The sequence below is a fragment of the Helicoverpa zea genome, chromosome 31, assembly GCF_022581195.2.
Source record: "Helicoverpa zea isolate HzStark_Cry1AcR chromosome 31, ilHelZeax1.1, whole genome shotgun sequence".
Classification (NCBI taxonomy): Eukaryota; Metazoa; Arthropoda; class Insecta; order Lepidoptera; family Noctuidae; genus Helicoverpa; species Helicoverpa zea.
Window position 1 is genome coordinate 1,651,163 of NC_061482.1, and position 20,955 is coordinate 1,672,117.

The window sequence follows — 20,955 nt, forward strand, 5'->3', positions numbered from 1 at the left end:
GATGATGATAGTAGACGTAATGAAAGTCTTAAGTCAGGAATAAAAATAATATTGACACCTAAATGGAAGACATTGCGGAGACGCTATTAGGAAATTCACTTTGGATTAATATAAATTCCAAGTTGATAAACTATGTTAAATGGTTCTCGAATATTAACAGAATGTAATGTTAACATAGTCTCCGCAAAGTCCAGTCCAAGTAATACATGTAACTAAATAGCTGTAACAAATAACATGACCTTTCAACACGAGCCGAATATAAAATAACAAAATCAATGCATCCGCAACTAAAGTACTTAGTCAGAAACAGTTTACGGGAAAATATCAAAAAGCTATATTTAGGGCGATTTCAGACTAGTGCTATTTGTGCGCGTAGGTAAACGATTGAATTACAATAAGCGCCCACACGCGAGCCATATTTCCCGCTTCGAAAAACCCGACAGCTCACATGTCGAGGTAAATTACGGCCTACGGCTTATTCGCTCGATCCGTTAATAAATTGTAACTTATAGCTTCGACACGAGTAGCCATATGAGTGGCATCAATGTTTATATGATTGAAAAAACGCGTCGATACGCGCTTCGAAATAATTAGCTTATCCGCGTTCATGTGACACCACTCCCGTTTGTATAAACGATTCAGAACACAAAAAATACTTTTTGCAGTTACTTAATTGAAATATCATTTATAAATGAAAAAATAATAATATAGTAAAATTGTTTACAAAATCAAATTGACAATTACAATTCGACATGGCTCAAACATATTACAAAACAAAAATGATGAAATATTCCTAACCTTTTTTCTATGAACATAAAATCTGTTTTAACAAAGGGGAGAGATAGATGCTTATCATCTAGAATCACAACATACACACACGCTGCTTTTAACTATGCACAGAAGACAGCACATCAACCCACTTGAAACTGTCAAATTTCTTCAAAAGATTTTCTATCTTATCACAATAGCGCAAGGTTAATGCTCGACCGGTAGAATTTGACCGATTCGAGTAGGTTGACCTGCTATAGTTCGGCCATTCAGAGAATGCGTTCCTGACACGTCGCGATTGAACTGACGACGTAATAACATTCATTGATTATTGATATAATAATGTTGTTTTAATGCTCCTCAATTGTTAAAACGGTAAACAACCAGCAAAAATATTTTTATCGTAACTGCAACGCCATTGCAAAGTTACGTCGTCAGTTCAATCGCGACGTGTCAGGAACGCATTCTCTGAATGGCCGAACTATAGCGTCTATGGTCTGACAGTTTTTTGGTGCAGTTAACAGTACCGAAAGTGCTATTTTCCCTTGAAAATTTAAGCTGTCAACTACACAAAAACTTTGGTAACACTATACCCACTTATTGTTATATCGTTCAACTTAGGGTGCGCCTACACGGTGCATGTGGCTGGAGCAAGTTAACATGCGCAAGTGACAAGAGCACGCGGATGGGTATTTTGCTTAGGTACATGCGCGAGTCGCTGGACCCGCAGGATTTTAAAATGCATATAACTTGCGCATGTGCCCCAAGCAAGCTACTTGCACCGTGTAGATGCACCCTTATTTCAATGGATACTAACGGTTCGTCAACCACTACATCCTGGCTGGTCGAGGGCTCCCTTTAATTGCAGCATGAAAAATTTATGTTATACAGCTATCAATTGTTATTTTTTTTTGTGGCTCTTAGTTTTGTTCAAAAATAAACAGTTAACTAGTACAAGAGAGTTTCAATTATAATTATCCGATGATCCTTTTGCTTAATAATTTAAATTAAAAAAAAAACCTTTCCTTCTTACGCAGTGTAATCACGTTAATTATTTAATTATGTAATAAAAAATTCTGTGATTACCAATTTTTTCCACATCATAAAAAATTACTACCTATAAAAAATAATTATAGAAAGCACTTACTCATTTTTATCAGCTTTACGCTTTATAGCAAGCTTCCTGAAGAAAGCAGCCAAAGAACTAAAAATTACGTCAGTTAGTAAAACAGTAATTGGACAAATTATTTTACAGTTAAGGCCCAAGATCCGACACCATAAAAGTCCTTTTTTTTAAACAACTTTTTACTTTGTTTTTTTGTTTACTTTGAAAATTGTACGTGATTATAATTTCGATATAATATTATTATAATTTCTGAAGTGAGCTACTGCATAACACTCCATCATCTTTAAGCTGTGCCCTACCGGGTCCATATTGTGTCCACCTTATAAAACACATGGAATAAAGAATTGAGTATTTAACGTTTAGTTGTTTTTAAGAAAATTGACGTTTATATTGTCGATGAACTTGGGCCTTAATGTGTACTTAAACTGTACATACTTGCTGAAACCTTCTTCTTGCTCGGCTCGCTCCCTTTAAGTTAAGCGTGCAAAGAAAATTTTACATTGATATAAGCAATACCTCAATAATCTATCCAATCAACTATTTAGTTCTATGAATCAATACTATGTCAATAGAACAGATATCGTATGTCTCTTTATAGCCCGGTCAAAATAGACATTTGAAATAACAAAAATTCCCGGAAAGCTGATTTTTGGTGGAGAGCTAGATTTGATCATTATAAATAAAATACTAAAAGTCCCCATAGATCCCATGTGTGCGTCAAAAGTTATTCGAGGTCAAATGTCAAAATTTTAGGTTTTTTGTTTTTTTTTTCGAAATCGTTAAGTTTTATCAAAAAAAGATATCAGACCAAAGTTGTAGATCTTTAAATTTTCTACAAAAATGTCATTAACAGTTTTCTCCTAAATTTTACCATTCCTGAGATTTCGCGCTTCAAAGTATATTCCATACATGACATGCACACATTTCCACGCCACCTGTGAGGTGCGCACTCGGCGCGTTTTTTTACCGTGGTTTCCCCTGTAGGCCTACTCCACTAACTGTCATGACAATTTTAGGATAGTTTAAGGGAATAATTGCCGTCAAGTTCTAATACGATGTCTGTTGGGTTAACTATTATTGTGATTGTGTTAGATTTATCAAATTCATACAAAAACTCGTGGTGGCCTAGTGGGTAAAGAACCAACCTCTCAAGTATGAGTGGGTTCGATTCCAGGTCAAGTACCAATGCAACTTTTCTAAGTTTGTATGTACTTTCTAAGCATATCTTGGACACCAATGACTGTTTCTGATGGCACGTTAAACTGTAGGTTCTGGCTGTCATTGAACATCCATGGCAGTCGCTATGGGTAGTCAGAAGCCAGTAAGTCTGACACCAGTCTAACCAAGGGGTATTGGGTTGCCCGGGTAACTGGGTTAAGGGGGTCAGATAGGGCAGTCGCTCCTTGTAAAGGACTGGTACTTAGCTACATCTGGAAGCCAACCCCAACATAGTTGGGGAAAGGGCTCGGAGGATGATTAGTATCAAATCATCCTCCGATCCGACAATCATTTTTGCAATTGCAAAAAATAATGTCAGGAGTTTTTCTGGAGCAGGTGGGAGTAAAGTTTTAATAGGGTCCAGATATTATGTATCAATTTCCAACCCCAATCTTCTGGATAAAAATGGAAATGTCGAAGGAAAATTAGCGTGCGATAATTTTCTACAACTTTAGAAGCGGATTGTCGCGACTTCAGCGGTTTAAAAAATTTTGGTCTGTGTTTAGTGATGCAGAACCATACCTTAGGAGTGCAGTACGCTGATATTTAGGATTTAAAAGTGGGCAATCTAGCCTTAGCGACAAGCCACGTGAAGGTAATTCAAAACCCGATATGACCCAAGATAACATCGAGGCTATGCGGCAGTTAATTGTCGCAGACCAACATGTAACATACCGTGACATGGATCCGTGGGCATTACGATTGTTTTACATTCCCCAAAATTAAGTAAAGTTTTCGTGGTAAACGTTTCAGCACACCTGAAAAAGCTGTTGACTCATACAAATCGGCCAATTTGACTACCCCCACTTCAGAATGGAATAAATATTTCAAGAACTGGGTTTAATGCATGCAAAATTGCATTAAATATCGCGGAGAATTCTTTGAAAAACAATAAATGATATTAACCTATTAGATTGTCTATACTTATTTCAAACGACACAACTTAAAGGCAGCCGTCGTATATACGTGGCTTACATGTGCATATCATGTGTAGTGTGACTCTTTGAATCGCGATATCTCGGGAATGGTAAGATTTAGGAGAAAACTGTTAATGCCATTTTTGTAGAAAATTTAAAGATCTACAACTTTGGTCTGATGTCTTTTTTTGATAAAACTTACCGTTTTCGAAAAAAAAACCTAAAATTTTGACATTTGACCTCGAATAACTTTTGACGCACACATGGGATCGATGGGGACTTTTAGTATTTTATTTATAATGATCAAATCTAGCTTTCCACCAAAAATCATCTTTCCGGGAATTTTTGTTATTTGACCACTACTTTTATGTCTATTTTGACCGGGCTATTAGTCAAATTAGCAGAGTTAAGCCCCAGGTATTGGGCTGCAGAGGTGCCTCATTGTTTGTGTTTGCGCACCCACATCTGATGCCTTCGGTGTAATCCGCCTAGATAAGGTGACCTTGGATCTTCCAACCCGTGTAAGTATTCTTTGAAGAGACTTCCACACATGCCATTTTATGCTCATTACTTTACATTTCCACGAAGTTAATAAGAAATCTTAACGTTAATGAAACCATTATGCTAATTACTTGTAAGTAAATGAACAAATTACATACGGTGCTGGGCGACGGTAGCAGCTGGTCCTTGGATAAAAGCATGAAAAACAGAAAATTCTTACAATTCTAATTAATGTAAGTAATTACTCACATTTTTAAATTATCGCCTTTTATATGCATAATTTAAAATAACTAATTTTATGAAACTGTGTGTCAGTGTAGTGCTTACCCTTAAGTAACAAAGTTCACTCTAGATTTCAGCTTTAGTGTAAGAATTTATTCTAAGTGTATTAATGAATAAATTGAACTAAAGACTGTGTTAGAAACACTATTTTTCATATTTCTTCAACATTAAAAAATGCACGGTACATTAATATTGTCAAAAACTTTAGTGACTTTGACCTTGACTCGCACAATCTGGTTTTCGCAAAATCTCTATAGAAGACATTTCCTAGAGAACTAAATTAAAGGCGACCTTCGGACTAGGTCCTTTGTGAAGTCAGGAAAGATGGCAAGTCAGTGCTTTTCAAATGTCTTCAAAGACCCAAGCTTTAGGATTAAAACGTTATTAATATTCCTCAGGGTCAAAGGCATACAATACAAAAATGCACGATCCAGCATAATAAAATAAATTACAATTTTAACAATGTCTCTCTGGAAAAAGCCAATTCAATTTCCCGATAAAAAATAAACCTTGACTTATCAAAACTGGAATTCACCAATCGAACACTGTGAAATATCGAAACTAAGCTTTGCAACATGTTTGATTTCAGGGCCAATCAAATCCTGTTGTTATGAAACAAATTATTTTTCCGGATTTTACCAGAACCGTATACCTTTGCTATTGAAAAAGACTTTGTGTAAATTCTTTGAACATTGCTTTTGAATTGTGAAATCAAAGGCTTTGTCGTGAGCGCCAAATTAATTTCAGTTTCTAGGAAATGCAGCGTGGCGACTGTTACACGCGCAGCTTCATGTCCGTGGAATAAATAATGAACTATTGTGTAGGTTTTACAAAATTACAAAATTTACGCAAGTATACGTACAGTGGCCCCAACGATGCCGATCGGCGGAACCACGTCCCAATGCTGCATGTAAGATAAAACACGTCGTTGAAACAAATGAAGAAACACTTTGTTCTAACTTAAAGCAACTTTCAAATTAGTAAATCGAAGATCTTTTGTTTTGAGTCATGGTGAACACTATTTATTTGTTTACTTGTATTCACCACTTTCAGAAAGTTATCGATCAAAATCATTCATAGAAATTCACTGGAATGAGCAATTACAAAAGTATGATGCAACAAATTATGAACATCTTCAAGTGATATAAGTCAATTAAAAGATAATATAAATATGTAGATAGTATCTACGTACCGCCAACGCGATCGTTCAGAACGAGAAGTCGAGCTCCTGGTTAAGGCATTGGACACAAAATGTAAAAATATAAGTTATTTACGTTAACTGTCAATATCTACTACTAAAATAATGTAGACATTCAATCCTTAAGGTACCATTTGAACGCTAGCTGTCGACCGCACATGACTTCATTGCCTGAAATCGGCCGAAGCATGTAGAGTCGATATCAACAGCTGCGGCCGATTTCAAGCAGTCACGGCGAATGCGGTGCCGACCGTTGGAGTCGGCAGCCAGTTTTCAAAACATACCTTTATGGGTACGCAAATAATAACAATACAAAAACTAACGGATAATTAAAACAAGAGTCACCATAAAATACAATTAACCGTCACTTATTGTTTCTAAAGCAATAATAATTAATCAACTAAGTCTAATTCTAAATTCATAATCTTACATCAAAATCATTAAAACAATTTAAAACTTATACTCTAATCAACCACAGTACAACCGAAAAATACAATTATTCAATATTGACGAAAAAAGCACACAACATTTTACAATTTACGACACATATTTTCAAACTATAACCCAATTTCAATTAGTGCGAAATTTTTTCAATATTTTTCAGACTTTCAAATTATAGTACAGTAAGTAATATAATTTCTGTCAAAAGTCTACTTTAATTCTTTCTGTATTATAGTAAGTATACTTTAATTCTTTCAAGTATGTCGTATGTTTCTTTTAAGTATGTCTTAGACACCATTGACTGTGTTTCGGATGGCACGTTAAACTGTAGGTCCCGGCTGTCATTGAACATCCTTGGCAGTCGTTACGGGTAGTCAGAAGCCAGTAAGTCTGACACCAGTCTAACCAAGGGGTATCGAGTTGCCCGGGTAACTGGGTTGAGGAGGTCAGATAGGCAGTCGCTTCTTGTAAAGCACTGGTACTCAGCTGAATCCGGTTAGACTGGAAGCCGACCCCAACATGATTGGGAAAAGGCTCGGAGGATGATGATGACTTTAATTCTTTCTGTCAAAGCAATTTACGTACAAGCGACGGATATAGAATAATGTTTGACCAGCACTTAAAGTTGACTGATGTTTCGATATTCGGCCGTAAATACGTTAAAAGCACTAATTGAGCTCGAGTTGCAAGTTTCACTTACGTATCAGCGGTACCGCTCGGAGAGGCCGGCCTAACAAACCAAATAAAATCTATGTTTAACAGACTTCATAAAGTCATAGTAAATGTCATAAAGTTGTTCTTTACACTAAAAAATGTTTTGCTAATATCATCATCTCACACCTTGCCTATCACAGTGAGATACCATTTGACCACACTAAGGCCCGGTTGTTCGAAGCTCGGTTACGTCAAGGTTAAGGTTAAATTCTAGTTACAGTAAAATTAACAGGGTTTAAATTCAAAAAGCGTTGTTCAAGTACCATTTAGTTTAACGAACGTTAAAATTTCATAATAAAAACGTCAAATTAACCATTAAAATTGACAACGGTCACTAACTTTAACTTTACCGTAACGTACAAATAGGGCTGCCATCTCGAATTTCGCCAAACCCGGGCATAGATTAAAAAAACCCGGACATTTGGCGTAAATAGCATTTTTTCCCCGGACGAGACCGAAAATAATAAGTAAAAAAACAAGACCTCATTTTCATATTATTTTTTTAATTTCACACAATGGTCCGGGTTTTCCCCGGACACTTCTTCAAAATCCGCCCGGACGGCCCCCGGACGGGCTCCAAACGAGGACAAATCCGGGGAAACCCGGACGGATGGCAGCCCTACGTACAAACAACCGAGCCTAACGTAAGGCAAACTTTACATTCATAGTCCACAGTGCCTATTTTCGTATTTAAAAGTAGGCATCAATATAAATTATCAATAAAACTAATAATTACCTGATGGCATCAGCCGATCTCCCAGGTTGGTTCTGAAACCATAAAATGAAGGTTAATAAGATGTCACCTTGAATAAAAAAGATACTTGACTAAACTGGCATTGCATTGGTGTGTATAGATAGATGTTTTATCTCACGAATGCGGGTGAGAGATAATTGTGTGTGTAAATGTTTATAGGTACATATTGTAAGTGTGTGCGTAACTTCGAGAGCGCCCGGTATTGGCCGAGTCGCAGAGTCAAACAAAGAAAATGTGGATGTACACTTACGCACACAAGTTGGCTCATCCGCACCGCTCAAAAGCATCTATAAAATCATGATGATCTTTCTAGAACTATTAAAACCGTGAAAAAGTTAATAAAAGGTAAGTAATATTTACAAAATTATGATTATGTACAGTAAAACTTCGTGCCTATGTGCCAGGGCTTTAATACTCCAAGTATTTCCAGAACTATTGTAGAAATGAAATGTCAAAGAGATCTATTGTGTTAGAAGGTCCTTTCCTTGAACTTTGGTAAAAGCAGTGACATCCATTTCCAAAGTGAAGTTGGAAACTGTGATTTGCGCCTCTAGAAATGGACGAAACGTCGGACCATCCGCAAACTGGACCAATTATGTAATGGACCTTTGCAAATTGGAGTAGTTGCAATACAGAAAATCGGATATCGAATAAGATCGGATGTAGGTACCTAATGTTAAATTCCTTCACGCCTACATTAAAATAAATATGACAGGTATTTAATAGTGTGTCGAAAACAAGCGTGTTGAGAGAATTTCAGCCTAATTCGTGACTTCTGGGTAAAACCAACTAATATAGCATTTATTCAATGCACGTTGTTTGAACAAGAATGTAAAGTGCTGGACTGCAAAATACATGCAGTGCTTTGAATTCCGAACTCAAATACACGGATTTCCACATGACGTAACAGAATGTAGTTAAATCCACAAACCTCTAAATTACAGCACTACCAGGAATACTGAACGAGAAATACTTTTATTTGCAGTTATGAAATATTAATGAACATTACTCAGCAAATAGCAAAGTTTTATTAATTAAAAAATAGTTGTCGTTAAATATTTTGATCGTCATGTCGAAATTCTGTCTAAAATGTATGATAAAGAACTCAGAAACTACTGAACCGAGCCAAAAAATCACTAATGAGAATATATTTATAGTGTTTAAGCTAGTTTGAGCTCAACGCCGCCAACCCCTAAGGTCTAGGCTAGATGTACTCACCGACTATTGTTGGCAGTAATTCATAATATATCTAAATATAACTAAATTACGTGTCATGATAAAAACCTAAAAACGTTTCAAAGGGCGACTTCAGAATAGCGCTTTTTTTCCAGGTACACGGTTCTTTTCGGCATACCAACTTACACGAGCGATGTATTTCACGCTTCGAAAAATCTGTCCTGGCTTACACGTGTTTATGCCTGTATTCCGGCTTGTTCGCTCCAACTTATATGAGTTTATAAGAGAGTTAACGGTCCTACGAGTTGTTATTTAAAAGGTGGTTACACGTGCATACATACAACTTGTAAGTGCGTTTACAACGCTAGTCTGAAATCACTCTAATAACTCTACAAAGGCTGTTAAAACTTTTAAATGTTTCATTTCGAAATTATGAACCCTTTCCCTTTGTACTAACGTTCTTGTACAGATTGGCTTTACAGAGTTTCCCTTGAAATGAAATGCATTTTGAACTAATTAGAATTTCTGGAAGCATCATTTTACGTGGAACACGCGCAATTAGTTTTATTAGAAGTTATGAACTAAACTGCAGTCGTGGCCGATTAATTTTTTATATGTTTTCTTTAATATAGTCAGTCGGAAAAGTGAGCCGTAATCTTATATGACAATAGAGCTTACCTAATCAAATAGCCTATGTTAGGTTTCACACTCCGATATAACATTAAAAATATCAATGTCACAACCTTTATAAGAGAAATCCCTCTCTTGTTATACTTATGAGGAAGACGCTTAGACGATGCTGATTCGGTTTAAAGAAATTTATTTTTAATAAGAACTGATTCTGTTTCAAGATCACAAATGAGTTTCTAATTGAGAGAATTCTAGATTTCTAGAACATGTAAAAAATAAACTATTTATATAAAAATGTTTGTTATATGAATATGTTTGTCAATAAAAAATGTACATTTTAATATTCCGAATATGAGGTTCAATTTTAGTCTCACTAAACAAACTGCAGTAGCGATATATACATATGTATATAGTGATATTACGAGTATGCTCATATATGTACATAGTCATGTCTGAGCACACTCGTTATAACACTCACTGCCCTAGTCACTATCACACGAGTAAGCTGAATACACAAAGGAACCTAATTAAACTTCTACTTACTGGCTGTTATGTACATTATATTCAGCATCTATGTTCTATGCTATACATATCAAAGTCCAGAATATATCACGCTATGGCTGATTACACTTTCCGAAAAGCAACACCTGTAAAACCTGTTATAAAAACTGTGTAAAAAGCTTAAATATTCTCGCAACAAGTGAATCGATTTACTCCGAAAATTCTCTCGATAAATTAGAGTAAAAACACGAATAGTGATACTGCGAAAAAGTTGAGCCGACGTTCGATGTGTTTAAGGCTGGCCGCCCACGGCCGATAATTTAACCGGTGACAGTTTCTTTTTTGTAGGAAAAAATAGAACTCATATTTACCAATAGTGCAGCGTTCTACAAAAACTTGGTTAGAAAATCCTAGTCAGATAGTCGTACAAAAAATCAGCCTGAATATCTAAGAGAAAGTCGAAAGAAGTGGGCGGGCAGTCTTAATAAAATTCACGTACAAAATTATATGAGGATGGGTTTAAATGGTGCGATCCATCTTTGAGCAAGCGAAAAACTATTTTCTAAGATAAAGTAACTTTGATTGCGTTGCTAAAATTCATGATTATGAGTAATATCGGTTCGTCCTTTTAATGGTTGGTGGTGCATAGTGCTTGGAACTAATTGGCAAGCAAATGCTGTTTTTTTCTTTGGACAAAAGGTGATGTAGGTAATTGATATAAAGCGTTTGTGATCTTTTTCATTTACCTATTACGTTGGGTCCGCATACATTTCGCTGTGAGTAAAGATAAAGACTTTTATTGGCTGAAGATGTAATACGCTAGTTAATTAGTTCCTCTGTATGTCATTATTACTAAGGAAGGAAAAATGAGCAGAGATGTCATATGGCAGGCAGGTCAGACGCCTTGACCTCCGTCCCCCGAACAAATGCATTTTGGAGACGCCACTTTCTTAGAAAATTGTCGGTTATGACATCTCCGCTCTTTATTTTATTCTCCATTATTATCCGTCCGATATATTAAGGAGAATTAAATCAAACATAAACCCCAAAAATTAATGTTCCGTACTATTTATATTTCCATAGCAATTGCGTATTAATTAACCTTTCCAATTAACTCTAACAGATTTTTTATAAATGTTATTCAAATTCTCGCCTGTCCAATTATTTCTAACAGAATTGTTTTCATAAATGTTGTTCAAATTCTGACATTTTTATTTAAAAGCTTGAAGCTTTAAATACAGCCAAATGACACAAACAGTTAGAAGGACGGACGGTTTTTTTACCCCAAAAACGGACACTTAGGCCTAAGTTCTCCGACAACGTGCACGTCAGTTTTCAAAAGAACTATTTACCTACTATCAATTTCAAGTTCAAGTTTCAAAGTAAAAAGTGTTTTAATAAAAACGGACGTTTATTGGACGAACTTGAACCTTAAAAGCTCGTCTAAGGTGAAATAACTGGCCTTACTACCGCATATTCACACGAACAATGCATAAACGCGGTAGTAAGGCGCTTAATTTCAGCTTCGACGAACTATAGGAAGTTAGCACAAATCACTTAAGTACGTTATACTTACATCGTCACGGCGGCGGTCCATGTTGCGGAACATTACTTCTATTTCATCCAATAAACTCTGGCTAAAGTCGCTCGTACTCTTCTGCAATGCAAAGAAACATTAAATATTCAAGTCTACCATTTGTAAGGGAAGATTCATATTTGACGAAACGACGCGTCACGCCAAGACGTACAAATATAGGAGGAAGCATTCAATCATGCACACCTAATCGATGATGCATTAGTGAGTCGATTATAGATTTACGATACGCTCGGCGCATTTTCTGTCAGATATGAACCATTCTTAAGGGTGCGTCCTGAGTGAGCGCGTCAACGCGGGAGCGAATGCGAGTGCAATGCAGAGCGGTTTTTTGAGTATCCCGATGACGCAATGGCCATAATGCATAATGCCGGACCTAAGGTCCCGGGTGCGATTCCCGGTACGGTCTACATTTGTGTGATGGGTATGCCTATTGGCCGTTGTTTAAGTGTTATATGTATTTTCAGGAACCAAAGTGAAAGCCTGCCGGAGCTGCAGGATTGTTCGAGAGTTACCGCGGCCTTGGTACATAATGGGCTTAAGACTTAAGACTGACTATGTTGTATGTATGTATTTATAAATATGTATATATTAGGTATATTTAACTTATGTTGTCTATCACTTGAGTTGCCACATGTACCTACCACAAGTTTACAAAAAACGTTCGGTATTGCTAGCTGACCTTGTAAAAAAGTGTTCCAATACACGTAATATGTCCCGGTGTATTTAATAGGATGTATACTGCGCAGTAGCTCACGTCACGTAGGCCACTTCAAAAGAAATCCAGTGTTTGTTGTTTACCTGTGACGCTGCGCTGGTTTCGCTTTGCCATCGCTTTGATTGATAGCTCATAAAGGACGCAATGTAAGCGCGCTTATTTACCAACGGAAAACGGACGGCAAGGTATAAAGCTTATTGGAAATTTCGTGGAAAAATTGAGCCCACGCGCAGCCAACCGTTTTTTCAAGTTCAATCGTTACTTTTTGGAAAACAAAATTCGTAGGCACTCGAAGTTTCTCAGTAATTCAAAATCAAAGGGGCATTATGTATTTGCTTAGCCTTTTTCCAACTATGTTATGGTCGGCTTATTTGAGTAGCAATATTTTACATGGAGCTACTGCCTATCTGACCTTCTCCACCCAATTATCAGAGCTTACTGGTTACTAACTACCCGTAACGACTGCCAAAGATGTTCAAATAACAACCGGAACCTACAGTTTAGCGTGACCCCCGAAAAAATTCGTTATGCCATATATATGCAGATGGTCACCCATCCACGGACCGACTGCGCTAAGCGTTGCTTGACCTTAGGATCGATCGATGCGCTTGATCTTTGACTTATCTACGAGCTGAAGAACTAAAACAAAGGGTACGGCACTAATAAAAGTACCAAACATGGAAATGTCCTCACCAGAATCTCAATATTATCCTTTGAGTTCAAACGATCGACTCTGCCACAGGAAGTAGCAGTACCCTCCTGCAACAAAAGAGGTATTAAGAACTCGCTGAAAATCTACTTTAATGTGTAAAATCTACTTAAATAATTACAGATTCGTTAATACGAAAATTACAGGAAATAAAAAATATTTTCAGTACTTGCTGAGAATTAATGTACGCGTGTACCTCAATATCGAAAATTACGAATAACGAGAATTGAAGATAATTTAATAAGGTCTCGTTGAATAAATTAACTAAAAATTAAATCTGAATCCCGGTGAATGCAGCTTTTCCAGAAACTAATTATCCTACTGGTATTTAATATGCAATCATATAAATGCGAAAGAATCTCTGTATGTATGGATGTTTGTTCCTCTTTCACGCAAGTGGAAGGGTCCTACTTAGTAGGTTCTTATGAACCTAGGTAGTAGGTAGCAATATAATATACACATCAGAATAGCATTTTCATTAATGTGCAGGAAATAGTTTCCTCAAAAAGCGAGCAAAATCGCAAGCAAAGCCTAGTTAATTTATATTAGTGAAAACATTTCAGTAAGTATCCAATAATTATTTTCACTCACAGATTCATCGGAAAAAGTAGAAGAACATTCTCTGTATTTATTTATTAAAGAGTTTATGTACACAGTTGATGAGACAAGGAAAATAAAATAATCAAGTACAAAGGCAGTGCTTATTCCTTAAGAAATCTTTTCCAGTAAGCCCGCTATGAGGGAGTTACAATAAAAAAATAAATAGTTAAAAAAACTAAAAAACACGCACTAAAAATTACAAAAGAAGAAAGCGTGGAGCGTTTTGTCAAAGAAGAGTAAAGATTACATAAGCGCTCTACGCTTTCTTTCATCAAACTAAATGACCGCCATATTGGATTTAGGTCAAGTGATATTTTTTTTTTGTATCCCATCCAGCAAACCCTATCATTTAGTACCCTTACATGGGGGTGTATTTCTAACAGGCAACCCGCAATGTTAGATTTAAGTCACGAGACAATTTTCACATTCCTAAAAGCAAACCCTTTCATTTGATGCCCATATTATCATGGGGGTGGATTTCAAACAGCCAGTCCGTCATATTGGATTTGTAATGACGCTTCTTAGCTAGTCATGAATTGTAATCAGAACTCAGAGCGTGTGCAAAATTTCATCCCAGTTGGAAACACAGTGATAAATTTGACATTGACATTTGAATCTGACCCTTAAATCTTCTCTTAAAATACAATTTATAAAGTCAATATAAAAATGCATGTTGACAGCTATCTGACAACAGCTGCGACATGCCGTGACATTCAACTTAATCCGTGCCTACAAGCTCATCTTTTTAAAAGCTTTTATAAGGATATATTTCAACAAATGCGGAACTTTATAAAAGTCGATATGATTACAGACTCGTGTAAGCGCACGAGTCTTTCTAAACTCTCGATTATCATAGTCATAGGGCTTCTAAAGCTCTCGAACTATTTCTAGACCGCGTATGTAAAATGCGAAGATTGTATGTCTAGATGTTTGTTCATCTCTCACGAAAAAATCTCTTGAAGGAATTTTTTGTCTACAATTCTTAAAAGGAGTTTGTAGTAATTAGAATATTGACAAAATATATATTTTTTTGCTTCATTTTTTTTTTGGCCTTAATATGGCTTGCATATCAGAATAGCACAGAGGCTACTTTATATCAATGTACGGTAAAAAGTTATCTATGTACGAGAGTGTAACCGCGCGAGAAGATTGCTGTAGCTACATAACAATACCCAATTAGCTCCACTGATTTTTATCCTCGATGGAAGCAAAAAAGCTTCTTATTACAACAACAAAAAGCAGAAATAATTTAAGTGGAAAAAGTGGGCGGGGGTGGTATTTTCCTCCATGTATCTAATTATAGGAGGTATAATTGAACTGCAAGCCAGCCCACTTCAACCTGTTCAACGATAGAATATTGACCTACGTTTTTTTTTTTTAAACTCCGAGTATGAATACCGAACATAGAAAATGCATGCATTTTCTCTAAAGAATATTTCCTTAAGAATGTAGAGTACAAGTTTTCATACAAATCTCAGATTAGTAAACGGATGGATAGGAAATATTATATTCCAGATTGTAAGCCATAGCTTCGTTTTAATAGCGTAGAAGTTTTTTAAAGCCATCAAAGTATCAAAGGCCTAACTGAACGTTTGAGATGCTAATGCATCGTCATCATCGGTCTTTGTACTCATCCGATGCAGGGAGCAAATCTCTTCCAATATAGAGAAAAAACATACGAACAAACGCCGCCTCCCCATCCCCCGCCCTCCCATAAATAAAGAAAAATACCTAATATCTAAATAAGAATTTATTGACGATAGGTCAAAGTTCTTACAAGAAGTTCAAGTTCAAAATACCACGTCTGCGAACCTTAGCTAACAAAATATCATGTTTTTATATTTTCTATAATCGCGCGAAACCTCACTACCTTTACTTGATCTATGGTTATGTGCTTATTTGATAATCACGTACTATTTTAAATGTATCTGGAACGCGATATTTTCCAACAAAATAAAAAATCTATATACCTAATTGCCTACATTTTCTAAGAAACGCTAATAGGAACAACCTTTACGAGATGAGCTTAAAACGGCTTATGAAAAATCCAGTATCGATAAGAGTATCGATAACAAATCCATTTAAAAAATCCATAGTATATTCTGTAAAATATTCGTGACTCCATATTTAGAAAGAATAGATATCTAGAACGCTTAAGTAGCCGTATATAATTTTAGGCTGGCAAGTCTTGTAGACTATGGGCATGTTTGTAATGAAAGACTGTCTATTGTCAAACGAGTTCTGTGGTCAAAGGGAGTGTCCCGCCCAACAACACGACGAATAAAGGTAAATATCAAACCTATTTGATTACCAAGTGTTTGAATCGCTCAAATTAGCTCAAAAACATGTCCAGTACCTTTTGATAGTGTGATAGTGTTAAGCATATTTTCGTAAAGTCAATAGACATTGTTTGAAAACGCCAAGCGTAGATGTAAATAAAACAAAAGATCACGCTTGTGTTTCTAATTTTCTTTACAAAAGTGGTGTAAAATTCATTTCTTTTGTTTGTCTTTGTTACATTATTAGCCTAATTGTATGTTGTTTTTATTTTTCTATGTTAAGTAAAGGTTATGTAAAGCGAGTGATAGGTTGTAGAAGATTCGCAGCTGTCGGAGAGATGTCACGGCCGTCAGCGCACCACGCATGCGATCGATACGCCGACAAATACTGAGATACATAGATACTACGCAATTAGCCAGCCTTATCTAATAACAACCTACACCTAGGTCGAAAATTAAATATTTTGTAACCTTTAAAATATTACTAGATAGACTCAGAATTTCAATTCTTTTTGTCTCCAATTTTTTTTTGTTTCAAAAAATACTTGTTCGGAGTTAAGAAAACTTATCGTAAATTTCGAGAAAATCGCAAGCACAAGTATAATAGAAATCGCAGTAATACAAGAAGCCCGGCATTGTTATTGCATCCTTCAGACTATTGATTTCACAGTTCGCGGAGCTTATTTTTTAATACTATTTATGGCTCTAGAAAAAATGAAAAAATAAAAATCAGCGATATTGAGTCGAGACCTCTCAAGATTCCTTGAAAATACATCTTATTATTGTGCAAGCCAATTAGAATAGTACCTGTCGGCGAGTGCCTGGGGAGAGGTAGCAATGACTTATAACAAGAGCTTACATGCAGGTTCGTTACTTTCTAGCCAACATACTAGACAAGCATTATTCCATATGCAAGTAACTCACACAGGTGGTAAACAATCCTCAAGTGTCAGTCAAACTTCAAAATATTATTGTACCCGACCATGAACGCATGACTCCTCCCCTCCCCCCCTTGCACTCGCCGCACAGAGCAATCACAGATCCTCAAATTTTCAAAATGTGTTTTTAAATAACAGTAGCAATGCAAACGCACAGACTAGAGATAACGAAAGCTTCAGTAACACCCTAACACTGATGGATGCTAGGAAATGATTAAACTGAGCTGCAACATGGCCGAATTTAAAATCAATATCCCCAGAGTTGCACGATTTTAGGTCCTTTCAGCCCGGCTCTGAGCCTGTATGTCAAGGTTGCGCAACTAGTGGTGTTAAAATTCCCTAGTTGCAGTTTTTGCTCAAAAATTCTCCCGAAAAACGGGGAAATTCTCCCCGCATGCGGTGCGATGAGAGTTGCAACATCACATATGTGTGAATAAAGATGATTTCAAGTCTGTTTATACTTTGATTTGCATTAAATAGTAACTGGTAATGTCCTTAATGCCAATCAGTAAAATTCAAATTTTTTCTACCTTTGTACAAACTTAAGAGATTGTATAAAATAAAAAAAATGCAATCTGAAATGGACGTACAAGGGCAACAACATAAATCTCTTTATCCATTTCCTAGCATACCTTTTTCTTTATGAATATAAAGCTCGAATGAGCTTTGATACAAAGCGACATAGATGAAGAGAGCTTTATCCTTTGTCCATATTTTTACCAGCTACGTATGAAACTATCAGAGTGGGTAGTTACGAGTACTCGAACTAGCACTAGTACTTCTCCCGGATTAAAACTACTCTATGTAATACCCGTATTTTCCTGCGAACACTATATCAAACTCAATCCATGTGCATAGTTCCAGTTATTTTATCAGAACATCAGACAGATTTGCTTTTGAAACTATGAAAGTTTTTAAAAGCTTTTAGTGTTTACTAGAATTGAGATTATCAACATATGTAGTTAGCAAAATTGTTTGACTTATGTTGCCCAGCTAGCACGACTGTTGGATTAGTGACTTCTAAGTCAGTAGGTCAAGATCACTGTCTATTGATTCATCATCCTACGAGCCTGTTCCCAACAAGGTTGGGGTCGGCTTCCAGTCGGTAATAATAAAATACTGGAAAAATTGAGCCCACGCGCAGCCAACCATTTTTTCAAGTTCAATCGTTAGTTTTTGGAAAACATCATACCTACATAAGTACTTTAGGCACTCGAATATTTTCTGAGTAATTTAAAAACAAAGGGTCATCATCTGCCTAGCGTTTTCTATTTTCCCAACTATGTTTGAGTGGGCTTCCACTTACAGATGAGTACCAGTTTTAGTACCTGGATCAATATAGCCAAGGTTAACCGGGAATATTAAAATAATTTTCGGAAAACAAAATCGATATCAGTAGATCACCATCTGTATACTGATATCAATTTTTTGTATTCCGAAAGTTCTTTTATTGTTGGGAAGTAACATTATTCCCAGATGACCTTGGCTTGACCTGATCCAGGTACGGAAAAAATCCTTGAAAAAATAAGTGAAACCGCTAGAATCATCCAGTCTTGAACGAAGTTAATCGTTTCGACCTTGTACTGAAACCAGTTACAAGTTTTATAATACGGAGGAATAAGATTCCATGTTGTTCCAGTTGTAATCATCCTTAGGGTGCGTCTACACGGTGCATGTAACTGGAGCAAGTTAACATGCGCAAGTGACCCGCGCACATGCAACAGTGCACGCGGGTGGGAATTTTGATTGATACGTGCGTGAGTCGGTGGGCCCGCATCTATTTAAAATGCATGTAACCGGCGCATGTGCCTCTACATGCGCAAGCTACTTGCACCGGGTAGATGCAACCTTACTTTTACATTATACATGAGAAAGTAAGTCTGTCTCTTCAGCACAGAAAGGTCATATTGATATGCAACTTTCAACGCGGGTGCGAGAATTCTTCAGCCAAAAAAAACGGACTGCACTCCGCACTATTATCTTAAAGTTTCCATTATTAGTAAAGAAATACTTCTTTACTGCAAAGTAGCATATTTCCATTTAATGTTAGAATTTCTATTTATTTTTTTCTCCTTTCAGAAATAAATCCTTTTTCATCATCATTTCCCGAGCCTTTTCCCAACTACGTTGAGGTCGGCTTCCAGTCTAACTGGAAGCGGCTGAGTGCCAGTGTTCTACAAGGAGCGCCTGCTTATTTGACCTCGACCCAATTATCCGGGCAACAATACCCCTTTGTTAGACTGGTGTCAGACTTACTAGCCTCTGACTACCCGATATTTACTGACAGTCGGGGGTCTGACAGTGCCCTCCAAAACACAGTCAGGGTGCGTCTACACGGTGCATGTAACTGGAGCAAGTTAGCATGCGCAAGTGACACCCGCGCACGTTTTTAAGGGTGCGTCTATACGGTGCATGTATCTGGAGCAAGTTAACATGCGCAAGTGACCCGCGCGCATGCAACAGTGCACGCGGGTGGGAATTTTTCTTTGGTACGTGCGTGAGTTGGTGGACCCGCATCTATTTAAAATGCATGTAACCGGCGCATGTGCCTCTACATGCGCAAGCTACTTGCACCATGTAAATGAACCCTTAAATGCATGTCACCTGCGCATGTGACTCTACATGCGCAAGCTACTTGCACCGTGTGGATGCACCCTCAATGGTGTCCAAGATATACTTAGAAAGTACAAACAACTTATAAAAGTTGCATTGGTACTTCGCTGATCTGGAACCGAACCCACGCTCTCGTACTTGAGAGGTAGGTTCCCCGTAACCCACCATGACCTTTTTGTCTTTCAATATTTTGTGTCACGAAATATTGAAAGACAAACGTTTCATATAAAGACAAGATGGCGGCTGGGTATACATCATCATCATCATCATCATCATGTCGGCCAACTGCCGTGCGCTGCTGAATTAAGACCTCCCCCGAGGAACGCCAGCTATCCCAGTTGAGTATTAAAGAAACAATATATTCAAAAACATTATTTAGAAACTCCGGAAAACTGCAAAATGTAGTGGGAAAAGGGGAGGGTATGTCAGGGGTTTTTTTGGATATTTTTTTTTCAAAACCTTTATAAAAAAAAATCTAAACCAATAAATATAACAGGGTAGGAATTCAGGAAAGAATTCCGGAAGAAATCTGGAAAAAAAATCTTAATCTACATACTTACCGCAAGTTACAGCCCGCGGAGAAAGTTCAAAAGTTCGTTAAACACTGAATTTAACACTCACTCGAAGAAAAGGCGCGCAAAAGTTCAGTTATTGTTCCTTGGGAACACTTGGGACCTAGTACTGGATCAGTACTGATGATCCCGAGTTCAAGGGCACAAAACTAGCGCAACACTTTTATTCAAGTTTAGAAAAGTTTGGGGATAAATCGTCCGTATCGATAATAAGCTTGGCCAGCGAGATAAGGCTCAGCTGAAGCCAAAGAATTAGAGAGACACTATTAATTCAGTGATGAATCACTAAATCAGCAGTGGAGACAGTTGGTTAGAGGAGGAGCAGAGCAACTAGTGCATCGGCTTCCGAGTCCAGCTTCCAACTGGCGCTTGTCTAGCCAACCCTTCTACATGCATGCGCGGTAGACACGCGCTGACATTGAAACTACATTTCAGTGTTGCACAAACACAACTAGGGATGACCCAGACAAACAACTGTTACGCGTTACAGGTGGTATTTCGGAACATTTTTTGAAAATGTGACTGTTTAGCGTTAAATTTTAGGAGTAAATCTGTAATTAAATTTAAAATTTGATTTTGTAGTGCCAGGATTGATTTGAGACGAAATTCGATTATCAAAACAACAATAAATAAATCGATTCCTGATACCGATTAATGAAAAATATAATTTTATTTAATTCATTGAATAGATAAAAGATACTGTATT

General features: G+C 36.9%; 1 protein-coding gene across 6 annotated transcripts in view; it reads right to left on the reverse strand.

The window, feature by feature from the left end:
* Positions 1 to 20,955, reverse strand: part of LOC124645209 (activated Cdc42 kinase-like) — a 54,188-nt gene that overhangs the window by 12,986 nt on the left and 20,247 nt on the right. For 3 of the 6 annotated variants that reach the window (XM_047184992.1, XM_047184986.1, XM_047184991.1), the window contains 4 exons: positions 13,232 to 13,297; positions 11,803 to 11,883; positions 7,902 to 7,933; positions 7,152 to 7,181 (listed from right to left, as the gene is read on the reverse strand). In XM_047184992.1, coding sequence (XP_047040948.1) covers positions 7,152 to 7,181; positions 7,902 to 7,933; positions 11,803 to 11,883; positions 13,232 to 13,297 — 209 coding nt within the window. The remainder of the gene's footprint in view (positions 1 to 7,151; positions 7,182 to 7,901; positions 7,934 to 11,802; positions 11,884 to 13,231; positions 13,298 to 20,955) is intronic. The other 3 variants (XM_047184989.1, XM_047184988.1, XM_047184990.1) reach the window with 3 other exon arrangements.